The sequence below is a fragment of the Taeniopygia guttata genome, chromosome 26 (assembly GCF_048771995.1).
Source record: "Taeniopygia guttata chromosome 26, bTaeGut7.mat, whole genome shotgun sequence".
NCBI lineage: Eukaryota > Metazoa > Chordata > Aves > Passeriformes > Estrildidae > Taeniopygia > Taeniopygia guttata.
In genome coordinates this window covers 5905791-5925418 of record NC_133051.1, presented here as the reverse complement: position 1 = coordinate 5925418, position 19628 = coordinate 5905791, and the positions used below count along the sequence as shown (strand labels likewise).

Genomic DNA, 19628 nt, shown 5'->3' with positions numbered 1-19628 from the left:
TCCCTGTCCCACCCTCGCTGTATTTTTGAGTCCCTTCATGGTTCATACAAACCCCCGGAATGTTTAATTTGCACACCATGGTTTCTGTTACCTGCAGAAACCCTTCAGCTGCTTTTCAGTGTCCACATACATCTGTGAACGTCCTGCTCTTCCCAGCAGCTAGGGGAGTGGTTCTTTACTAATATTGTGGCTCCTCATGCTGCTGGTGGCTGAGTCTGAAAGAAGTCAGGCACAGACGTGCAGGAAAAAGCTTTGTGCTAAAGCCTGGTGAGCCTCAGCCTGCCAGTCCTGCTGTGTCCTTGGGACAGGGTGACATCTATTGGTCACAGCTCTAGTGGGCACTCTCTATTCCTCATGCAAACTAAGGAATGTATCCTAAAGGACTGAAAGCATCAGACTGCAGCTGTTTTGCAATACATTAAATGCTGCTACAGCCTTTTACTTTTCAGTTTGGTTCATGTGTGCTCTGCTCTCCTACGCCTAGAACAAAAGATTACCATTACTTTGGACCCTGTCTAAGGACACAAAATGAACTTGAAAAACAGAGTCACACAGCTCTGCTTGCACTGATGGGGGCAATTCCCAGAGAGAAGACACACTGGAAGCAAGAAGAATTGAGGAATTTTACCAGTTGCTGCAACATACCTTCCACAAAGCTTTGAGTAAGGGACAGGGTACTGGGCTCAAGGAGAGATTGGAGAACATGAATTTACTCACTGTGATGCTAGCAATTGCAATTCCAACAATTCCAACTAAGCGCAGCTGAGTATCAATTACATTCTGAATTTCAACCAGGCAGTTCTGTCAAAAACGAAATTAAAATATTTTTTTATGCCTGGAAATCTGTATTTCAATCAATTCTATCAGCTATTCTCACTGAGCAATGGATAAACACAAAAATATTAGTGCAGTCACCATTCTAATTCTTGCATGTAAACCTTGGGTTCTGCTGGATAATTTTCCCAGCATCTTCCCATTTCTGGGGAGGCATCTGTACCTCTTTGCTGTAGAGACTGACACATACAAGTAATTTTCTAACACTCAGTTTTCTCCCTAAATTTAAACTCCTTTATATAACAGGCCATGCTAAATCAGGAGGTTTGGTGCTTCATTTTGACATTGAACTCAAGCAGATTCCAGAGAAGACAGAAATTACAGAAATATCTTTCCTAACACCAATGAAGTTTCTAATCAGGAGGCTCCATGCATGACAAAGGTGGGCACTTGCCAAAATCCACCATCCATGGGGAATTTAGGGTCCTATTCTGTTCCCTCCTCCCTTTTCCTTTCAGATGGTGCAATATTGTCTCAGCTACCGTGGAATGCCACAAACAGGTGTCATCACTGAGGGCAATATGACCTCCAGCTTAATTCTGCCTCCACTCTCCTCCATTCCATAAGGAATTTCATGCTGAAATTTGAAAAGTAAAAAGAACTTCTTCCTTTCTTTTACTTAGAGAATGTCTCCAATTTTACTAAAAAACTGACACAAAGAAGTGATTAGAACAAGCAGGACGGAGGACACTTGCCTTTGGCAGCTGGATGTTCTCTGGACAGGGTAATCCTGTTTGCTGTTCCACATTACCTTTACCACAGCACTGGAGCTGAATGAGAGAGAGATGGAGGATCAAAGAGGGGGAAACCACAGGCTGTTTCATACTGAAAGTCAGTTATTATTTTGTCCTGGTTTAGGGACATACTTTCATACTGAAAGTGAGACAATAACTAACTAAAAAAAAAAAAGAATCTGTACAGATAAATTAATAACCTAATTCTTTATATTTAAACTGCTGCTTCTGGTAGAGTTCTAACTGTGTGGGATGAAATTCTCAAAAATTAGTTTCCATTGTCTGAGGCCAGCCACGTTTGTATTAACAACAATTTCCAGAAGGGACTTTTATTACAGTATTCATAACAAAGCAAACAAGTGGATTTGGGAAAAGCAGATCCCTGGCTTACAAGAAAACAGGAGTTGTTAAAGGGAGAATGCAGAAAGTTCAAATATCTTATACAGAATTATGGGCAATGCACAAAAACTACAGCAGAGAATGCTGGAATTTTATTTCTGACACAACATCGTGCTGGCTTTGGAGACAGTAATAAATCAGTTTCAGAGGGTTTGTTTTTCCTGTTTGCCTATCTCCCACAAAATGCTTGGAATTCCTCTTTGGGTCAGAAATAAGAGCTATGGGAGAAGGACAAAAGGGTCTGAGGTTGTGAAATGTTTGTTCTAAAGAACGTGGGAATTGCTGTAAGGAGCAACAAAGCTTGGGCTCGATCTCCATGGGAGGCAGTGTAGATCCAGGATGGACACAAACAGGATTAAAGAAGTCACAGGTTTTAAGTCTGATTCAGACATTCACTTTTTGGGTGGCCTGAACTATGTCACACATGTGCTTTTGGTCTTTCACCGACTTGGTTCAGCCACACTGTAGGTCCTGGGACACAGGTCACGTTTTCTCTGACAGATGCAGAGGGATGCAGACATTTCTCCTTCTCTGCATTTGCAAGTATTTTTTTATGGATATCAATATCCAGGAGGGCCATAACAGTAATTTCTTCTGCACACAAAGACCAGAAGCATCAGAAATTTCAAAGCCTGGCTAACTGCACTTTCAAATGTAGAGATCCAAAAACTAGAATTCTGGCAGAGCCCTCAGGAAACTCTCAGGGTTGTGAGCCTCTGACTGGATTTCCAGTACATTCAGTTCTATTTTGCCATACCTCAGAGGGAGGAATTCTGGATTCTAATGGGCAGTGTGACAGTGGAGAAGTGGAGGGAGGTGGTAAGGTGGAGGAGTACTCACAGCCATGTGGTAGCGATAGATGGTACTGTTGACCTTCCCCACTGGGTTTTTCATGTAGTCCTCATAAGCATCTTCATAGATTTTCTGGGCTTCCTGTATTGCCTGCAGAAATCAAACTTTCTAAGTGAGTTGCAAATCAGTCTTACCCCCGGTCCAAGACTTTTCATCTTGTGTCCTCAACTTCCAGGGCAAAAAGTAAAGCCTGGTAAACAGGTATGGTGACTCAAAAGCCAGGAAAGTTTGTGGCCATTCAGAGGGTCAGAGTGTTCATAGGGTCTATTCTGTGCTTTGGTTAAACACTCCTGAGTTGTGGAAATTCAGTGCCGAAATTTGTTTGCCCTTCTCCCAGGCAATACCATCTTTTCATACAACTCCCTTTGATGTTTCCTTCAAGGCTGAACCCCCACACCCCCACTTTTTCTTGAACAGAGGAGGCAAAAACTTCATCCTATTCCAGACTTGTGATAACACAAGCTGTCAATGTCTCCAGATAAGAATGTCAGAGAGTCTTGCAGGGAAAAGTCTCCTGGAAAGTTTTCCTACGGAAGACCCAGGTAAAAGGGCACTGGAGTCCCTAACTAATCCATTATTACATCAGAGGCTGTTTGCTACTTACCACTTTCTTGCCTATGAAGGCAAATACTCCAGCAGTGACCTCACCTGCAAATATCACCAACAGGCAAGCAAAGAACTGCAGAGGAAGGAGAGAATCTCACATGAGTGTAGCTTGTTCCTGGGGGCTGCCAGCTAGCCCCTCGTCCTCCCCAGGCCTCAACAGCCCACCCTGAACCAAAGTTCCTAAGGAGGCTCTGCACAGGGCTGCCAAAGCTGATTCCTTGTCACATTCAAACAAAGGGGAAATGGCAAAGATGTGGCTCAGAGGGAGCTTCAGGAAAATCAGAGAGTAATTCCAGGGAATACATCACAAGGGACAAGCAAGGGCATCTCTGCACGTATGCCAGCTCTGCAGTAGCATGGTGGCTGCTGAGTCCAGAGAAGCTGGATGAGCCAATAAAATAAATAAGACCTTCCAGGTGTTGGACTGTAAAGATCTTTCCATTAATGACACCAAGCACTGAATGCTTTGGATGGTTTCCCTGCACAGCCCAGGCCAGGAAACATTTTACTCACTGTTCCAATTAAGCACTGGGACTCCCGTGCTGCTCCACAGCACCCGAAAAATCCAACTGCTGACATGATGGCCCCTGCTCCCACCAGTACATAGAGTCCTGTGGAAATCAGAGCCAGGCAACAATTTCAGGTTTCTCTTCCCAAAATCTGCTACCTATTCATCAGCCCCACCCATTTACAGCTCTAAACAAGGTCTCTGGCGCTCACAAAACTGGTTACACAGAAAAGGTTCTCTGACCACAGGAAGAGAGCAATACTTTCTTCAGAATTCTTGGAAAATTAAATAAGACAATTTGAGATTAGCTCAGTTGGTTAGAACATGGTGCTAAAAACACCAGCTTTGCAGGTTTGATTCTTGGCTGGACCATTCATTAGGAATTGGACCTGATGATCCTTGTTGGTTCATCCCTTCCAACTGAGAATATTCTGTGATAAGAATCTGACTTCCACCTTCCTAGTTTGGTGTCCCAGGGACAGCTCAGTGCAGAAAGAACAAGCCCCATACCATCCAGAACCCCTTTAACCTCTGCCATAAGCAATGTAAGAAAAAAAAAAAAAAACCAAAAAAAACAAACCCAGCTTGGCTAGAGGGCTTATTTCTGGGAAACCTGGGGCTGGAAATGTGCTGTACTGTTCTGCAGTGGGGGAACTGAAAGGAACATGGGAGATGGCAGCATAGCCCCATACAGATCTAGGACCCTAGCTGTAACCTGACACTGAGAAATACTCTTATTCAACAGGGTTTTGGTTTTATTTTTTTGTATGGGCTTTATCTAGAACAAAAGGAAATCAGAGTACAGAGCTTTTCTTTCCTCACTTGTGGATGTACATTTTTTGATCTTTGCTTGGAAACACTCGGGTTCCTGTGGGGGTCAGTTCCCACCAGATCACAACCACGGGGCTGTGCCTTGGCTCTGGTACCGTGTTGGTGTAATTCTAGTCTTTGCCCTGTGCAGGATGTGAAGAAATCTGCTGGGGAAAAGAGTTTCATCTTCTCTTCGTTTCCTTCTGGTGAGGGACAGTGGAGCTGCAGGCAGAGTGCACTAGAGGGCACAGTGAGCCTGGCTCCCAGCCTGGACTACCCAAGCTTCCAGTGAGAGCCTTTAGTGTGCTCAGTTACCAGTGCAAACATCATTATAAAATCTGACCCAGGGTGAGCAGAGCTGCTGGCATTTTCTGTTAGCAGGCCTTGTGTAACCTGGACTAGAAGATCCTACAGATGACAGTTTGCAATTGCTAGGAAAATGTAAAACCAGTAGATGTTTGAGTGCAGCACTTCCATCCAGCTGCTCTGCCTCACTGGTGCAGCTGGCTCAGGGAAGGCAAACTCCTGCCTGCTGCCCATTCACTGCCACATCACCCTGCAGTCTCTGTGTCTATCCCAGTTATTGTGATCCTTCTCCCTCCTTCTGCCCCAGCTCCTGCTGAGAGATATATTCTGATAAATAGCAATAAAACAAGTAATATGGCTTTGCCCTACTGATTGTAATATACACGGTACTGGGGGGGATGCTGTTTGCTGTCTCTTGGCAGTTCTTATTCCATGTTTTCTGGAGTTTTAATACTCAGCCATCTGTGACTTCCTGGGACTGAGCATTCTTCAGGCTGGTACTTGTACATATTCACAGCACTGGTTTTTACTGCTATACAAATATATTTATGGCTTAGCGGATAAAGGTCAGCCAGCCCTGGTGGAAGATGAATTGGAAAAGACAGAAAACCCTCGCTCAGGTGTAGAACCTGGTGCTCACCAGCCAAACACCAACACTGCCATTTCCTGGGATCGCCATGGTAACAAACACAGTGTAATCACAAAGATGTTTCCTGGACTACTCAGTGTGTCACTCCCTACTCCTGTCCCTTTACTTATCAGGCCATTTAGCAAAGATAAATTTGAGTAAGGAGACAGGAAAGGAGTCTTCCCGTTATTTGCAGCTAGGAAAGACAAAGCTCAGTGAGTCTGGGGGTGAAACCATTTTCAGGAGTTTGGATTTGCATTTGTCAGAGAAACAGCCTGAGCATTTCACTGGCATGACTCAGAGCTAAACCACTACCTCAGTGAGAACTTCCCTTTTAAGGCGTGTTACAGGAAGAACTCACACCACTCACTAAACAAAGCTGAGCAAGCCAGCCAGGAGTTAAAATCTGCCTTCTTCCATCTTCTGCTCAGGAGAGTTCCTCCCACTTTGTCTTTCTCAGCCTGGGACTACCACTTGCTGATACCCAGCTATTTCTAGATCAAAAATATTGTTGACACTTAAAATTTCCATTAAAATAATTCTATTTTTACTTTTCTACTATATATACACACATATGTAATCTTTCACACAGGAATGAAACTTGTGATTTTGGGGTTGTCCTGAGGCCAGGACTTGGCCTTGATGATCCTTGTGGATCCCTTCCAATTCTGAATATTCCATGAGACACATGAAGAGTAGCTTGAAAAAAATTCAAAGGGACCAAGTTACTTCTCAGCTTGCATTGAAAGGTTTCCCAGCACCCACATCCAGGGATGCTCAGTGGAAGATAACTTCCAGGAAGGATGTCTGTCAGAGATGGAAATGTTATAACTTATGGCTTAAAGATCTTCAGGAAGGACTTTTGCCTATTGTAGCAAAACTGTATTACAAAAGCTGCAGAGAAGAGCACCACATCCTGACCAAGGCCCTGCTCACTACTGGAGATAAGACAGAGTGGCTCAGCTCAGCTCGGGGGATGCATTCACAGAGGGATCCAGCTCAGGAGAGTTCGTCCCACTTTGTCCTTTCTCAGCCTGGGACTACCACTTGCCGCGCGGTGGGGATCGCAGCCGCGGGGCTGTCAGCGGCCAGGCGCGCTCGCACAGAGCCTCGCACCAAAGGGCCGGAGGAGGAGAGGTTTTGGTGTGCGGGGCAAAAGCCCCTCTGCTCAGAGGCAGTGAGCGGCCGTGAGGAGCCCAGCTGTGCGCCCCGGCCCGGGGAGAGCCGCATCCCCGGCCGAGAGCAGAGTATGGCCCGCCCAGAGGGTCCCCAGACCCTGCACATGATGCGACAGATCCGGAGCTTTGCGAGGGACAGTGGCAAACGCGGCCCCCCTCAGGAGGCACGGGGCGTTCCCACCCGCCCGAAACGTTTATTAATCCACGAACTCCAGACTCTGCAGCGGCAGAGGACGCTCACCACTCAGAGCAGCAGGTGGAGGGCAGACATCGTTGGGACCCTCGGGTGGGTGCTATGCTCCCACCTAACCCCTGTCACTCTCTCCCTGGCCACGCCTTTTCGTTTTCTATTTATTTATTTTCTCTTTCTCTTTGCCTCTTTTACTATTAAATAAGATATATCAATTTTTTGGCACCAACATCTAACCTCATTTGTTTTAATAATGTTCCTTAGTAGATTTGGAACATTTGCATCACATTTGGAACATTTCTGGGTTTGATCCGTTTTATTCACAGACTTAATTTTCTTTGCTCTTCTGTGTTTAAACCAGTTTGTAACAATATCAAAGCTGTAGATGCAGAAATATCTTGGGTGGTGTAAGTATGTAAGAAGGATCTGGTATTTCTTTTCCTAGTGGGCTGTACACAGCAACACAGGCATGTTAATCTCAAGTTCTTGATAAGAAAAGACCTAAATTTAAAGTGAGACTCTCCAGAGAGAAAAAAAGGCAAAGAGTGGCAATGTCTGGCACACAGCCCTTGGAATCCCTGCCTTACCTAAAGCCATCAAGCACTGAGAGCTGTCAGGCCAGCAGTGCAAATCCAGACATTTGGTGGTTAATATCACACCTTTCCTTGCAATAGTATTCAGTGTCAGAAGTACCTCAGCTTCACTAAAACCCATTCCTTCCTAAAAAGCAGGATGGAAAGCCTTAATTAGCTTCCATTCATCAGCACTTCCATTGTAAAGTACAAAGCCTTGGCATGGCCTCCTACAGCAAAGCAGGGCGCAAAAAAAAAAAAAAAAAAAAAAAAAAAAAAAAAAAAAAAAAAAATCAGTTTATAGCCACAAAATGGAACAGGTTTGAGAGCTACAAACTGACACAGAAAATTCACCACAAAGCTCAACATGGCGATTTGTGTGAGTCCAGTCAGGGTAGAAGGGTAGAGAGCTTGTTTTGGTGAGTGGAAAATGATGAGAAGACTGTCCAGCTGCAGCTTTTTGTGCAACAGAAGGAAAAAAGTACAAGGTGTAAAGGAAGCAAAGGTTTGTGGCCTTTGTGAATTTTTGCCTCTCACCTCTTGTTGCCTCTGTTCATTTCCTGCAATTCTGCTCTTTGGTCTGTGTGTGCTCACGAAGAGGAGAGAGGGTTGGCACCTAAACTGAGAGCAGGGAATGCAGAGAGCAGGAACACTGCTGTGGCATCGAGGAGGGCCAGACTGGCCCCAGAGACAGAGCTCTGCCATCGGTCATTGCCCACACTTAGAATATTTATTCCACCTGCATTTAGGACCCACAAACAGGTCACTCTCAGCCCCTGAATCCAAAGGGATGAAAAGGCACATTCCAAAGATTAAAAATCCATGTGCAAATCTGACAGAAAATTGATTGATTTAGGCAGGCACAGTCAGTGCACTAATTACTGAGGGGGTTCTGGAGCAAATAGGGGCTTCTTTTTAACCACAAGAGGATGAAAAACGACGTGTCACAGGATTGGGGATTTTTGAACAGAGCCTACTCTCTCTTTTTTTTTTTTTTTTTTTTTTTTGTGAGGAAATATTGAGGTTTTGGGGTGTGGTTTGTTTTGCTGTGCTGACCCCCCTCCTCCCCACCCATTTTTTTTTTAGATGTGAAGAGAAATGAAGACTTCTCCTTTTAGCAGTGAGTCAAGTGAGAGAACAACTGATAACAAATTGATTTCCCTTCTGGCTGTAATGTAGTGAGTGTAAGAGAGGAATCCCCTTCGTCTGCCATTGTTTTACTTTGCAAAGACAAATTTGGAAAGCCATAAAGCAGCAGCTTTTCTGTATATTTGATTTTTTGATTCATCCCATGGGGAAAATTATTCTTTCCTGAAAGGAAAATGTCAAATGGGGGCATTGCCTGTGAAAATTCCAATCGGAGGGATTCCCATTTTCTAGCAGACTCTGCTTTGCAATTACAAAGGGAATTAAAATGTTATCTGGCAGTCTCAGAGCATCCTGTGGCTCCCAGTAGCAAAGAATGGCAAATCCAGAACTCAGCAGATCTCTGGATCAGCCTCTGTTCCCTAAGATACTGTCTCCTCTGAGATAAGGACACATCCCTTCTTGGGCTGCACTTGGAGACAGGAGATCTGCAAGTCTGAAAAAACACCTTGAAAAGGATCAAGGGATTCTGTGTGTTATTTCTGACTGTACAAACTCTCTGTGATTAGCAATGCTACAGAATTCCATCTCTTTAGACCAGATAGAAGGATGGAATTTTATAGCTACTAGCTGCAATATATTTTTATGTATATCAAGGGTGAGAGAAGGATCAGCCTGGGCTGGAAGAGGTGTAATTTCAGATCTGGAAGAGAACCCTCTCCCACAGCTACTTTTGTTTGTTTGTTTGTTTGTTTTTCCCCAAGTCTTACTGAAGGTTTGAGACACAAGTCCCTGCCAAGGAGCAGGAGCAGACAAACACACCCTGTCTCTGTCTGGCTTTATTTCACATGGGTTTCTTGTTTACCTGGCTGCTATGGGCACTTTCCATTTGAAATAATTCTCCTTTTTTTTTCCTCTCTTTTGGGCTGAGTAAATAACACTGAACAAACCCCCAACTGTTCCTACTCCACAGAGAGAACAAGCAGCTCTGTTCTGTGGGTGAAGGACCCAGCAGCAGCAATGGCAGAGCCCAGACAGGGCTTGAAGGGATTTTCCTGGGGTTGTGTGTTCCTTGCAGCCCAGGAGGCAGATGTCATCCTCCACGGAAGGACTGAGGCTCTCCAGCCCTTAGGAGAGCACCAAGGAACACACTCCTGGAAAATATGACAAACACACGTAGGAGTTGGAAAAAAAAAAGTGTCCAGACAAGGACAGTTGTGTGTGTGGCACCAAACTCAGCTCCTGAAACAGGCTTGTTACTAGAAATTTCCATTGTATATTTATTTATAAAATACATTTACAGAACTGGAGAAAAGCTGCAGAGGCCTCTAAAGTGACATTAATTTCTGGAAAAGTGGAACATACCCTCAGTTTGAGTATAATGGATATATCTGATTGTCTGGTGTGAATTCAGCAGAGATTTCGTGGTTAATCTTCCTGGAACCACAAAAGCATTACAGGCACCAGCCAGTTTGGAGGCTACTGCTGATGCACTAATCCTGAATTTCAATTTAAAAGCAGCCTCACTGTAATGTAACCTCCCAGTACAGTTCCTCCCTTTCCCACAGAACACCAGCCCTTGCTACATATATTGCTCACGTGCATCCCAGAATCATAAATAATTATGGTCCAGATTCACTGGAGGCAGTGTGTTCCCAAAGCTGTTCCCAAAGGTTCTGTCAGTGCCTGCCACCCCCACAGAGTGCTCTGAACTCAGGTGTCACCAGCACACCTGTGCCAGCTGGATCTGTCCTACCCTGGCTGAACTTCATAGACCCCCCCTGGCAATGGATTCACATTTAATGATGTGAATAGTGTGGGAAAACTTCCTCACATGGGAGCTGTTCAGAGTGCACACCGTGGTCAGAAGCACATGGTCAAATGTCTTGGTACTTTTTCTAGTTTTGTTGCATCCTTTTTGCTAGAACCACAGAGCATTCAGGACATTGAGTGCACTGGAAAGGTACACAATGACATTAAGATTTTTTAGCTGGATTCCCAATTCCTTTCTTCCTATTTCCTGAAATTTATATGCCTGTTTGACTGCAGTAAGCAAAGCACTTTGTTGTCAGGAGCAATTGATAGTGAGTCTAAGATCATATTCATGTGTGGCTGTAGCTAAAGTCTGTGGGTGTTTGTACTTACATTATCTGTTACCACTTGCATCACTTTGTTGATACTGTATTTCTTCTGCCTTTGTAGTTCTCAGTCATTTGGTATTCTGAAATCCTCTCGTGATTCTCTGCAATCCTCTCTAGATTAGGACACTCTGGATAATCCTGTGTGTGCATCAACCGGCTCAATCCAAACCCTCCTGAAGATGTTTTTGAACTGACAAGCCCCAGAAAGGAGTCTGAGGGCTTTTTGGTTGCTGGTTAGGTTTTTTTACAGCAGACAAAACACTTTCCTCTCAATGGCTTCAAAGTGGACAGTCCAAATATATTTACAGCTCTGTCAGAGTGAAACACAGCACAGGATATTCCCCTTACAGGAGCTGTAATGTGTTATACTGGTTGTTATGTAGAAACTGCTTCCGAGTATGTAGAGCTCTCTTCAAGAGATTCTGTGTGAAAAAGGAGCCTGAGCAACCCTGGAGTGTGGAGTGCTGCTCCAGTAGGAGGAATCATGGAATCATGGAATGGTTTGGGTTGGAAGGGGCTTTAAAGATGATGTAATTCCAGCCCCTGTCATGGGACACCTTCCACTGTCCCAGATTGCTCCAAGAGCCAGGCCTTGGACAGTTCCAGGGATCCAGGGGCAGCCACAGCTGTGCCAGGGCCTCAGCACCCTCTGAGGTTGTACATTAGTGTAACCAGACACGTCCTGGGGGCATCCGGGGATGGGAAGCACCTTGATGCCCTTTTCCTTCCCGCAGGACCAGCGGCAGGGTTATCCCCAGTCACCTCCCGCGGGTGGCTCTTTCCAGAGAGCTCTCAGTGCTGTGGTGAGCTCTGGGCTGGGCTGGGCAGCCTGACCAGAACCGGGACTCCTGGAGCCTGGGTGCTCCCCAAGGGGCCAAGGGGCACCCTGGGCACTTGGTGCTGGCAGGGCTCAGCAGTCACAGCATTGCCACCAGTGAGCAGGAACCAGGGTGGCTTCCAGCTGCCTCGAGGGAGAAGGAAATGGGGTAACTGTGGGTTCAGCTGCTGCTGTGGGGTGGGACTGGCTGACTTTTATACAGCTACAGTAGGGAGAGGAGGGTGGCAGAAGCCACCCAGGAGGACAATTTCATGGGAAAAAAGCATAAAGTGCATTATCATGCTTAAGTGATTAAAGAAAAAAAAGCCTCCTGAACATCAGCATCTTACAAATATACAGCAATCACCCTGAGGCAGATGGAGAGATTGTCACATTAGGCTAAATTAGCTCCCCTTTGCTCAGAATTGCCTTTATTCTTGCTTTTATTCTGCCAGGGGAAATACTAACTCTTAGGAACTGCTGTAAGGTTCTGTGATCCACGACAGAGACTGAGGACTTTAGAACAACTATCATTTTGAGTAAGGTTTTCTCAGCGGGTGGTAGTGGTGGTGTCATATTTTTAAAGCCAGTTTCCAGTGCAGCAGCTTCCGTTTTCCACTCAGGGCCACTATCAGCCTTTTCTAAACCACTCTTCCTGAGCGGCAGAGAAAGAGAGCTGCACACAAGATGATAGGAAGAAAGAAATGTCATTGCTTAGGTCTTAAGTACAGACTAAAAGCCTCTCCAACACATGATGGAAGGATCATTTAATGCTCTTCTTGTGGTTGCACATCTCTACAGAGAGGCTGCTTTGCCAATAGCTCATTTTAAAGGCTGGTAGAGTTTGAGAGGTGGTGGATTTCACAGAGAAAATCCTGTTGACTAAGGGTATAGTGCTTGACTCCAAAAGGCATGAATAGAACTTGAACAAAGAGAGGCACAGGAGCAGAGAACTGCAGTTCACATGGATGGAACTCCAGCCAACTCCTGTTTGTATGGGCATCCACTGCTATGGAGAAAAACTACTAATATCCTTCAGCTCCAGACATGACTTCATATCCTAAGGCACGCTCCATCCACGTACCTTTCAAAGCCAGCAGCATCACTCCTGCTCTCACTGACCCCAAGAAAAAGCCACAATCACCCTAAAACTTTTGTCCACATCTGCCTTGGCCCTGATGAATGCCTGGACTGCAGATTGGATCATGGGACTGAAAGAAAGAGCACAGAACAGAGCATAGGAGGGTTGTGAGTTCTGGCTGTGCAGGAGAAGAAACATTTCAGGGCTGAGAAAGAGCCACCCAGATTGATTTGTTTGCATTCATCAGGTTTTGTTACCATTCCGGAGGGGGTTTGTTGAGTACACACACTTGACTTTTATTGGTGCTGGCAGGGATGGGACCCTCTGCACTTCATTTCTGAGGAATACAGAGTTTGTCCTGCTTGTTGCCCTTTGTCCACCAAAAGCAGAGATGGAAGAATGGAGATCTGGAACTGATCTTTAAGAAGTCCCCATGTCAATTTTGCTTCACAAGTGCTCTACTTGCACTCAGCAGCACTTGGTCTGTACTACTGTCCTTCAGTTATACTTAACATTAAGAACAGCAGTACTACAAGGAATTAATTAGGGACCAATTAATTGTGAGACAGCAATGCTGTCAGCAATGAAGTCTGCAAAACCTGGCTTCCCACAAGCATCTTACTTCCTTCTGACTGTTGCAGGCCTTCCTGCCCAGTAAAAAATCTCCCAATCTCGGTACAGGAGTCTCCATAAGGATGAGAAATCCAAGGGAATTCCCTTAATTCCACAGATCTTTCCTCCATTTGATCAGTGCAGTGTCACAGAGAACTCAGATAAAGAGGTATCTGCCAGCTATGGGCATTTGCTGAAATCATCCTTTTTTCTTACATTTTTTTTCTCTCTCAAGTGCAGCTAAGAGAGGGAACTATGAACTCTCCCAGAGCTGAACTGCAGCTGAACAGGGAAGCCACAGTTTTGCTTCATCACTTGAAGCACAGGCACAAAAACTACTGTGAGATGGAGTAACATAAAAATATATATCCCACTGTAGAGGGAACTCCAAAATCTGGGGAGCTGCAGGGAGAGGATGTCCAATTTTAGGAGCCTGCTCCAGTGTAAGATATGTCTGGTAAAATGGTTGGAGGCTGCGTGGGCCTAAGTGTTCCAATTCCAACCTTTTCTGTTGTAGGTTTTTCACTGCAAACTGCAGTGGGGAATATGGATCACCAAACACAAAACCACAAGCAACAGAAAGTGAGGAACACATATGTGCTTGCCCACAGCACTGCTGCCTGTAAGCTGTTCTCCAACCAACAAAAACATCTCAGTGGCTGGAAAAGATGAACAGGCCTGGTTGCCAAGTCATGGCCCGAACTATTCCAGGGGCAGAAAAGACAGCTGGACTGCTGGTAAAGAACAGGGCTATTTAAGGAGACTCACTCTGGCCTAATGGAAAATGCAAGGATAGAATTATCAATTATTTTACACTAACCCAACATTTCAGATCCAGGAAAAAAACAATCACAAGGAAGCAGAAGAGAGAAGCTGGTTAGATTCGGCTGGCAGCTCAGTCCAGGTACAGAAAGAGCAGAATGTGCTGCCCTTTAGAAGAAAGAAAATTAACTGTTTTTCAGAAGATGGTGATTCTGGAGTGTTTCAGCCTACAAAGCAAACTCCAAATGCACCTGCACTGTTGTTCCAAGCACTGACACAAAGTTGATGTGATCACAGGGCCTTGGGTTATCACAAGGAGCCACAAAAGCCATCAGTGGAACTGAGATAATGAAATTATTTTTGGATATATAGCTATATGCTGATATTTTAAGTCACACTGCTGATCTGCTGTCTCTCTCAGCCCTCAGGGCAGCTGCTCCTGCTGTGCTGCACAGTGTTCCATATTAAGAATTCCTATGCAAAACCCTGGCTGCCAGCCAGAAGGCATGTTAGAGAGCAAACACACAGAGCCAAATAAACAACAGTCCCAGAGACTCTGAGAAAGGCCCAGTACACAACTGCCAAGGGGGACTCCGAGCTGAAATCTCCTCAAGAGGGAAAGCTCTTCAGCATGACCTTCAAATGCAGCTTTGTCTGCTGCAAACCCTGCTGTAACTGAACTTCTCCCTGTCCTTTCACCACGGCCTTGGTCCCAGCCTGTTGACAGCCTTAGCAGAGCCTCAGCTGTGCTTTCAGATGCTCAGAAGTCACAGCAGCATTTAGCAGGACTTGTAATGAGGGAGGGAGGGCAGCAGAAAAAACTCTTTGGTTTTCTTTCACAGGAATGCTCTCTGGTTGGTGCCTATTACAAAAAAGGACAAAACCTTTGCTTTATAATTCAGTCCAAAGTGCCAGTTTAAAAGAATTCTGAACATCTCTGTGCCCTGTTCCTCAGCACTTCCTCTCACAGTTACATATTTCAACAGGCAGCTCTATAAATACGTGTGGCAGCCCAAAACCTGAATGTCATGGTGACTGATGAAACTTTTACAAGAACATTCCTCAGGACTTCTCAAAATTGACAACTTAGAACAACTTTTGTAATTTCTGTTCAGGGCAGAAGCAGACTACATCTTTTGGAGATTCAAATATGCATGCACCAAAGAATATCTTGTTTACACTGTGTGTTCCAGGCTGTACTGGAGTTGTAGTGCTTATTCACAGCACAGAGTGTAGCACTTTCTGCCTTCCAACAAACCAGCAGCACTTGATTTTGAAAGCCAGAACATCCTTTTGTCTTGTTTGCTCTCCTGGGACAAACATAAGTGGATCAGGCAGGGAAGCATTCCAATCCACAGCACGGGGAATTCCGCAGGTATCAACTGGATCTGGAAATGAAGTTGGTCTAATATGCTGCTGTCATAGCAGCTCAGATGTAAGAGAAAAAGTAAATTATACTTCCTGGCTCTCTGTGTCAGTGGAGGTGCTGCAACGTGTTTTACAATAACCCTCAGGTCCCAAACAATGTTTTCATCTGAGTGGTTTTATTCAGCCTCACAAAATCCCAGGGGAACACTGCTGGAAATAACATTCTCCCCATCTATTCCCATGGCTGCACAGCCAGTTCTGTGCCTCTAGCCTGGCTGATGTTAAACAAACCTGGGCCTGGGGCCGTGGTGGATCTGAGTCAAAGCCTCCACTGAGAGCATTGGGGTATTTAAGGTAACTGCACAATCTTGGAGTGACAGGTAACTGCTGGAGGACACCTCTGGTCAACTCCCAGTCCTTCCACCCTGTCAGAGTGGCCAGGGCAGGACCTGGTATTCACTCACACTTGGCATTTGTAAATGGCAAAAATGTTTGTACCAATGGGATTTTATTGGGTCCATCTCTAGGGGTGATGTATTAAACAGAAAAAAAATCCAGCTTTTCTGGTGTAAGGGTATGTTACAGTTGCCAGGGACGGAGAGCTGCAGTTGCTGGCAGTCCCAGACAGCTGCTATTTAAGGGTATCTATAAATATGAAGCACAAGTCCCAAAAACCCATCTGGAAATCCCAGGGAGAAAAAAGTTATCTTAAATGCTAAAATTAGATGTGACTAATCCCAGTTCTGTGGGCACAGGAACTAGCTGATTCCTGCCCAGGTTGGACCAACAGCTCCTGAGATGACTGAACACCAGGTAGTATCACTTTCCAGCTGTGGAAGGATTTGCTTTGGCACTTGGTACCACTGAGGCCTCCACAGGGAGAACTGCTGAGCAGAATTTTGCTGCTGTCCTGGTTCTGGGAACATTCTGAAAGGACACTTGTTTTGTTGGCTGGTAGCTGCACAGAAAACTCTGGAGGGATATATTGGTGAGCCCCACAAGTCTCTGACCTGTCTCACCTTCTATTCTCAGAGTATTAGCACAATTCACTTAGGATATGTGGGGACTGGACCAAATCCAGGAGAAGAGATTAGTTAGGTCTAAGGAATTGGAGGTGAAGCAGAGAAAGGTCAAAAGCCATCACACACATGGCACACAGCACCACAATGTCCAGTTTTGTGTAGGTCAGCCCAGAAATTGTTGACCACGGTGTGTCACCTGCCCCAGGAGGCAACCAAGGCCTGAGGCTGCTGCCCTCCCAGCACTGTAACTTACCCATGAAGAAAAGTTCCGGGGACTTTTTGTCTGTAGCAAACTCTGCCATGGGCCCAGCAAACCGCAGCCACAGCCCGAAGGCAATGACAGCCAGTCCTGCCAGCTGCAACACAAACAGAGCAGTCAGGGCTGCAGTGACAAACGGCGGCAGAGCGTCACAGCGGTGTCTTGGCACCTTGTGCTTTCTTGAAATCCCACAGCTCAGAATTGCCCTGCCAGAAGATTCATGCAGCACTAGCCACGGTCTGATAACAACAAATTCCTATTACAGTGCATAGCACTTCTTTCTTTCAGCTCTTCACTGTAGTGGTGCTTCTGAACTTACTAGTGACTTTCAAAGCTTGTCAGTCATTTAATTATCAAAACTGGGCCTGAATTGTCATGAGAAATGGAGTGGGCAGAGGGCCCCCACCAAAACTAGGAGGTGCAAGGATTGCTACTGGGTAGATATCTTGGATCACAGAAATTACAAACCAGTGATAGAAGCTGTCAAGTGCAAGGAAAAAAAAAATCTCTTTAATGTGAAAAAGACCAGGTCACAAAGGAGTGTCACAGGATGTTGTTTGAGGGGAAAGATCTATAATCAGAGGTCTCAGCCTCACCATGTGCCAGACAGATCATCAGGCTGCCAAGCAGTGCTGTGTAACCTGGCAGAGAACTCCAGCATCCCTCAGGAGCAGAGCTGTGTGTCCTGCAGGCATCTCCAGCATCCCTCAGGAGCAGAGCTGTGCATCCTGCAGGCAGCTCCAGCATCCCTCAGGAGCAGAGCTGTGTGTCCTGCAGGCATCTCCAGCATCCCTCAGGAGCAGAGCTGTGCATCCTGCAGGCAGCTCCAGCATCCCTCAGGAGCAGAGCTGTGCATCCTGCAGGCAGCTCCAGCATCCCTCAGGAGCAGAGCTGTGTGAGCTGACAGAGAATTCCAGCATCCCTCAGGAGCAGAGCTGTGCATCCTGCAGGCAGCTCCAGCATCCCTCAGGAGCAGAGCTGTGTGAGCTGACAGAGAATTCCAGCATCCCTCAGGAGCAGAGCTGTGTGTCCTGCAGGCAGCTCCAGCATCCCTCAGGAGCAGAGCTGTGTGAGCTGACAGAGAATTCCAGCATCCCTCAGGAGCAGAGCTGTGTGTCCTGCAGGCAGCTCCAGCATCCCTCAGGAGCAGAGCTGTGTGAGCTGACAGAGAATTCCAGCATCCCTCAGGAGCAGAGCTGTGTGTCCTGCAGGCAGCTCCAGCATCCCTCAGGAGCAGAGCTGTGTGAGCTGACAGAGAATTCCAGCATCCCTCAGGAGCAGAGCTGTGTGTCCTGCAGGCAGCTCCAGCATCCCTCAGGAGCAGGCACAGTGTCCTGCTGCTGTCCAGGCCCAGACCCTCAGCCTGTGGCACCTGCACAACCTGGACAAGGCTCACAAACACCAGCTGCTTCCCACGTGGGTGCCAGCCTGGCACAGTGTACCCCTAACCTGTCCTGCATTCCTTGGCACTTGATCCACTGGCAGAGCTCCACAAGCCAAGAGAGACAGCAATTGTACAGCTGGAGAGCTTGAGACCTTGGCTTTCCCCACAGATGTGTCTGAGCAGAGGGTGAGGGTCCCCTGCCACCCTGTCACAGCATGGGGACCTCCCCATTGGCAGCCTTGGGCTGCCAGGGTCTCTCCAGGCTGTGGAGTGCCCCTGGCAGTTTGGGATTAATGTCCCAGCCAGCTGAGGAGATGGTTCATTCCATCTCAGCAAAAAGGCAGATAACAACACACAGTACTTGTCACTTTTGAGAAACAAATAACACACAGCTTTGTCCTTCTGCTGCCTTGCAGCTGCAGCTGGGCAGCAATCACACTGCCCCTCCAGCTCGAGCACAGCAGCACTGTGTCCCCGGAGCACGCAGTGCTGTCACCACGAGGAAACAGCCTTTGGTTTGACTGTGCTTCAAGCATAAAGGAGACAAAAGCCCAAAACTGCTTGGTCCAGAGAGGCTGAACAGCATGACTTTGTGGCTTCTTTTAAAAAGACCCCAGTGAATCAGAAGGAAAGAAAAAGACATTTAAGAAGATAACATTGCTGATTGTTTTCTGGAAAGCTGAAGGGAGAACAGAGCATGAGGGAAAGTGAGAGAAGAGAAAGCGTGAATTCAGCAGTGTGGAACTGTGAGACTATTGAAAAGGTGCAATGAGGGGAGAATGGACACAGCATTCCCTAAATCTCTTGGGGTGATGCGAGGACTTTGCCTTAGGATGATCTTGTAGCAGCTGTTGGCTCCCTATTTGAAATGACATTAGTATAAAGCACTGTGATGCTGTGAAATGTTCTGCTCACTGCACTGTACTGGGGGAACCTCTCCCAGCCTCCTCCTGCAGCCGCGTGGTTGCCGGGGAAATGATCGCTACTTTAAATGATCCGTTTAGACACAAGCTGTCTCTGCTCAGCAATGTCATCCTACACGGAGCCGGTGCTTTCCCAGGCAGCGCTGCATCTCGCTAGGAGCGAGCAGAAGCCGGAGCGCTGCCCGGGCGCTCCCGCAGCCTCAGCTCGGGCAGCGATCCCGCGGGGCTGCCCGGAGGGAGCCGCGCCCGTGCCACCCGCCCGACCCTCGGCCCCCGCAGCCGCAGCAGGTGCCCGGCCCCGCCCGGCCCCGCCCGGCCCCGCTCGGCCCCGCTCGGCCCCGCTCGGCCCGGCGCGGCGCTCACCCAGAAGGTCAGGTTGAAGATGAAGAGCAGGATCTTGATGCAGCGCATCCCCCCATAGCCCACGCCCATGGCGGGCGCTCCGGCAGCAGCTCCCGCGGCGGCTCGGCCCGACTCCGGCGGGGCGGCCCCGGGGGCAGGTGCGGGGCCGGGCGGGGCCCGGGCGGGTCCGCCGACCTGGGCCCGCCCCGGGGCG

At 47.0% G+C, this 19628-nt stretch overlaps 1 protein-coding gene across 4 annotated transcripts in view; it reads right to left on the bottom strand.

Moving 5' to 3' along the window:
• The window catches only part of TSPAN2 (tetraspanin 2), a 47851-nt gene extending 28223 nt beyond the window's left edge, over window positions 1-19628 (bottom strand). Inside the window, exons 1-8 of one of the 4 annotated variants that reach the window (XM_072918940.1) lie at window positions 19436-19624; window positions 16760-16862; window positions 3939-4036; window positions 3424-3498; window positions 2808-2909; window positions 1530-1604; window positions 718-801; window positions 271-598 (exon numbers count right to left, since the gene is read on the bottom strand). In XM_072918940.1, coding sequence (XP_072775041.1) covers window positions 548-598; window positions 718-801; window positions 1530-1604; window positions 2808-2909; window positions 3424-3498; window positions 3939-4036; window positions 16760-16862; window positions 19436-19504 — 657 coding nt within the window. In that variant the 5' untranslated portion in view covers window positions 19505-19624 and the 3' untranslated portion in view covers window positions 271-547. Of the gene's footprint in view, window positions 1-270; window positions 599-717; window positions 802-1529; window positions 1605-2807; window positions 2910-3423; window positions 3499-3938; window positions 4037-16759; window positions 16863-19435 lie in introns of those variants that run through there. The other 3 variants (XM_072918942.1, XM_072918941.1, XM_030291930.4) reach the window with 3 other exon arrangements.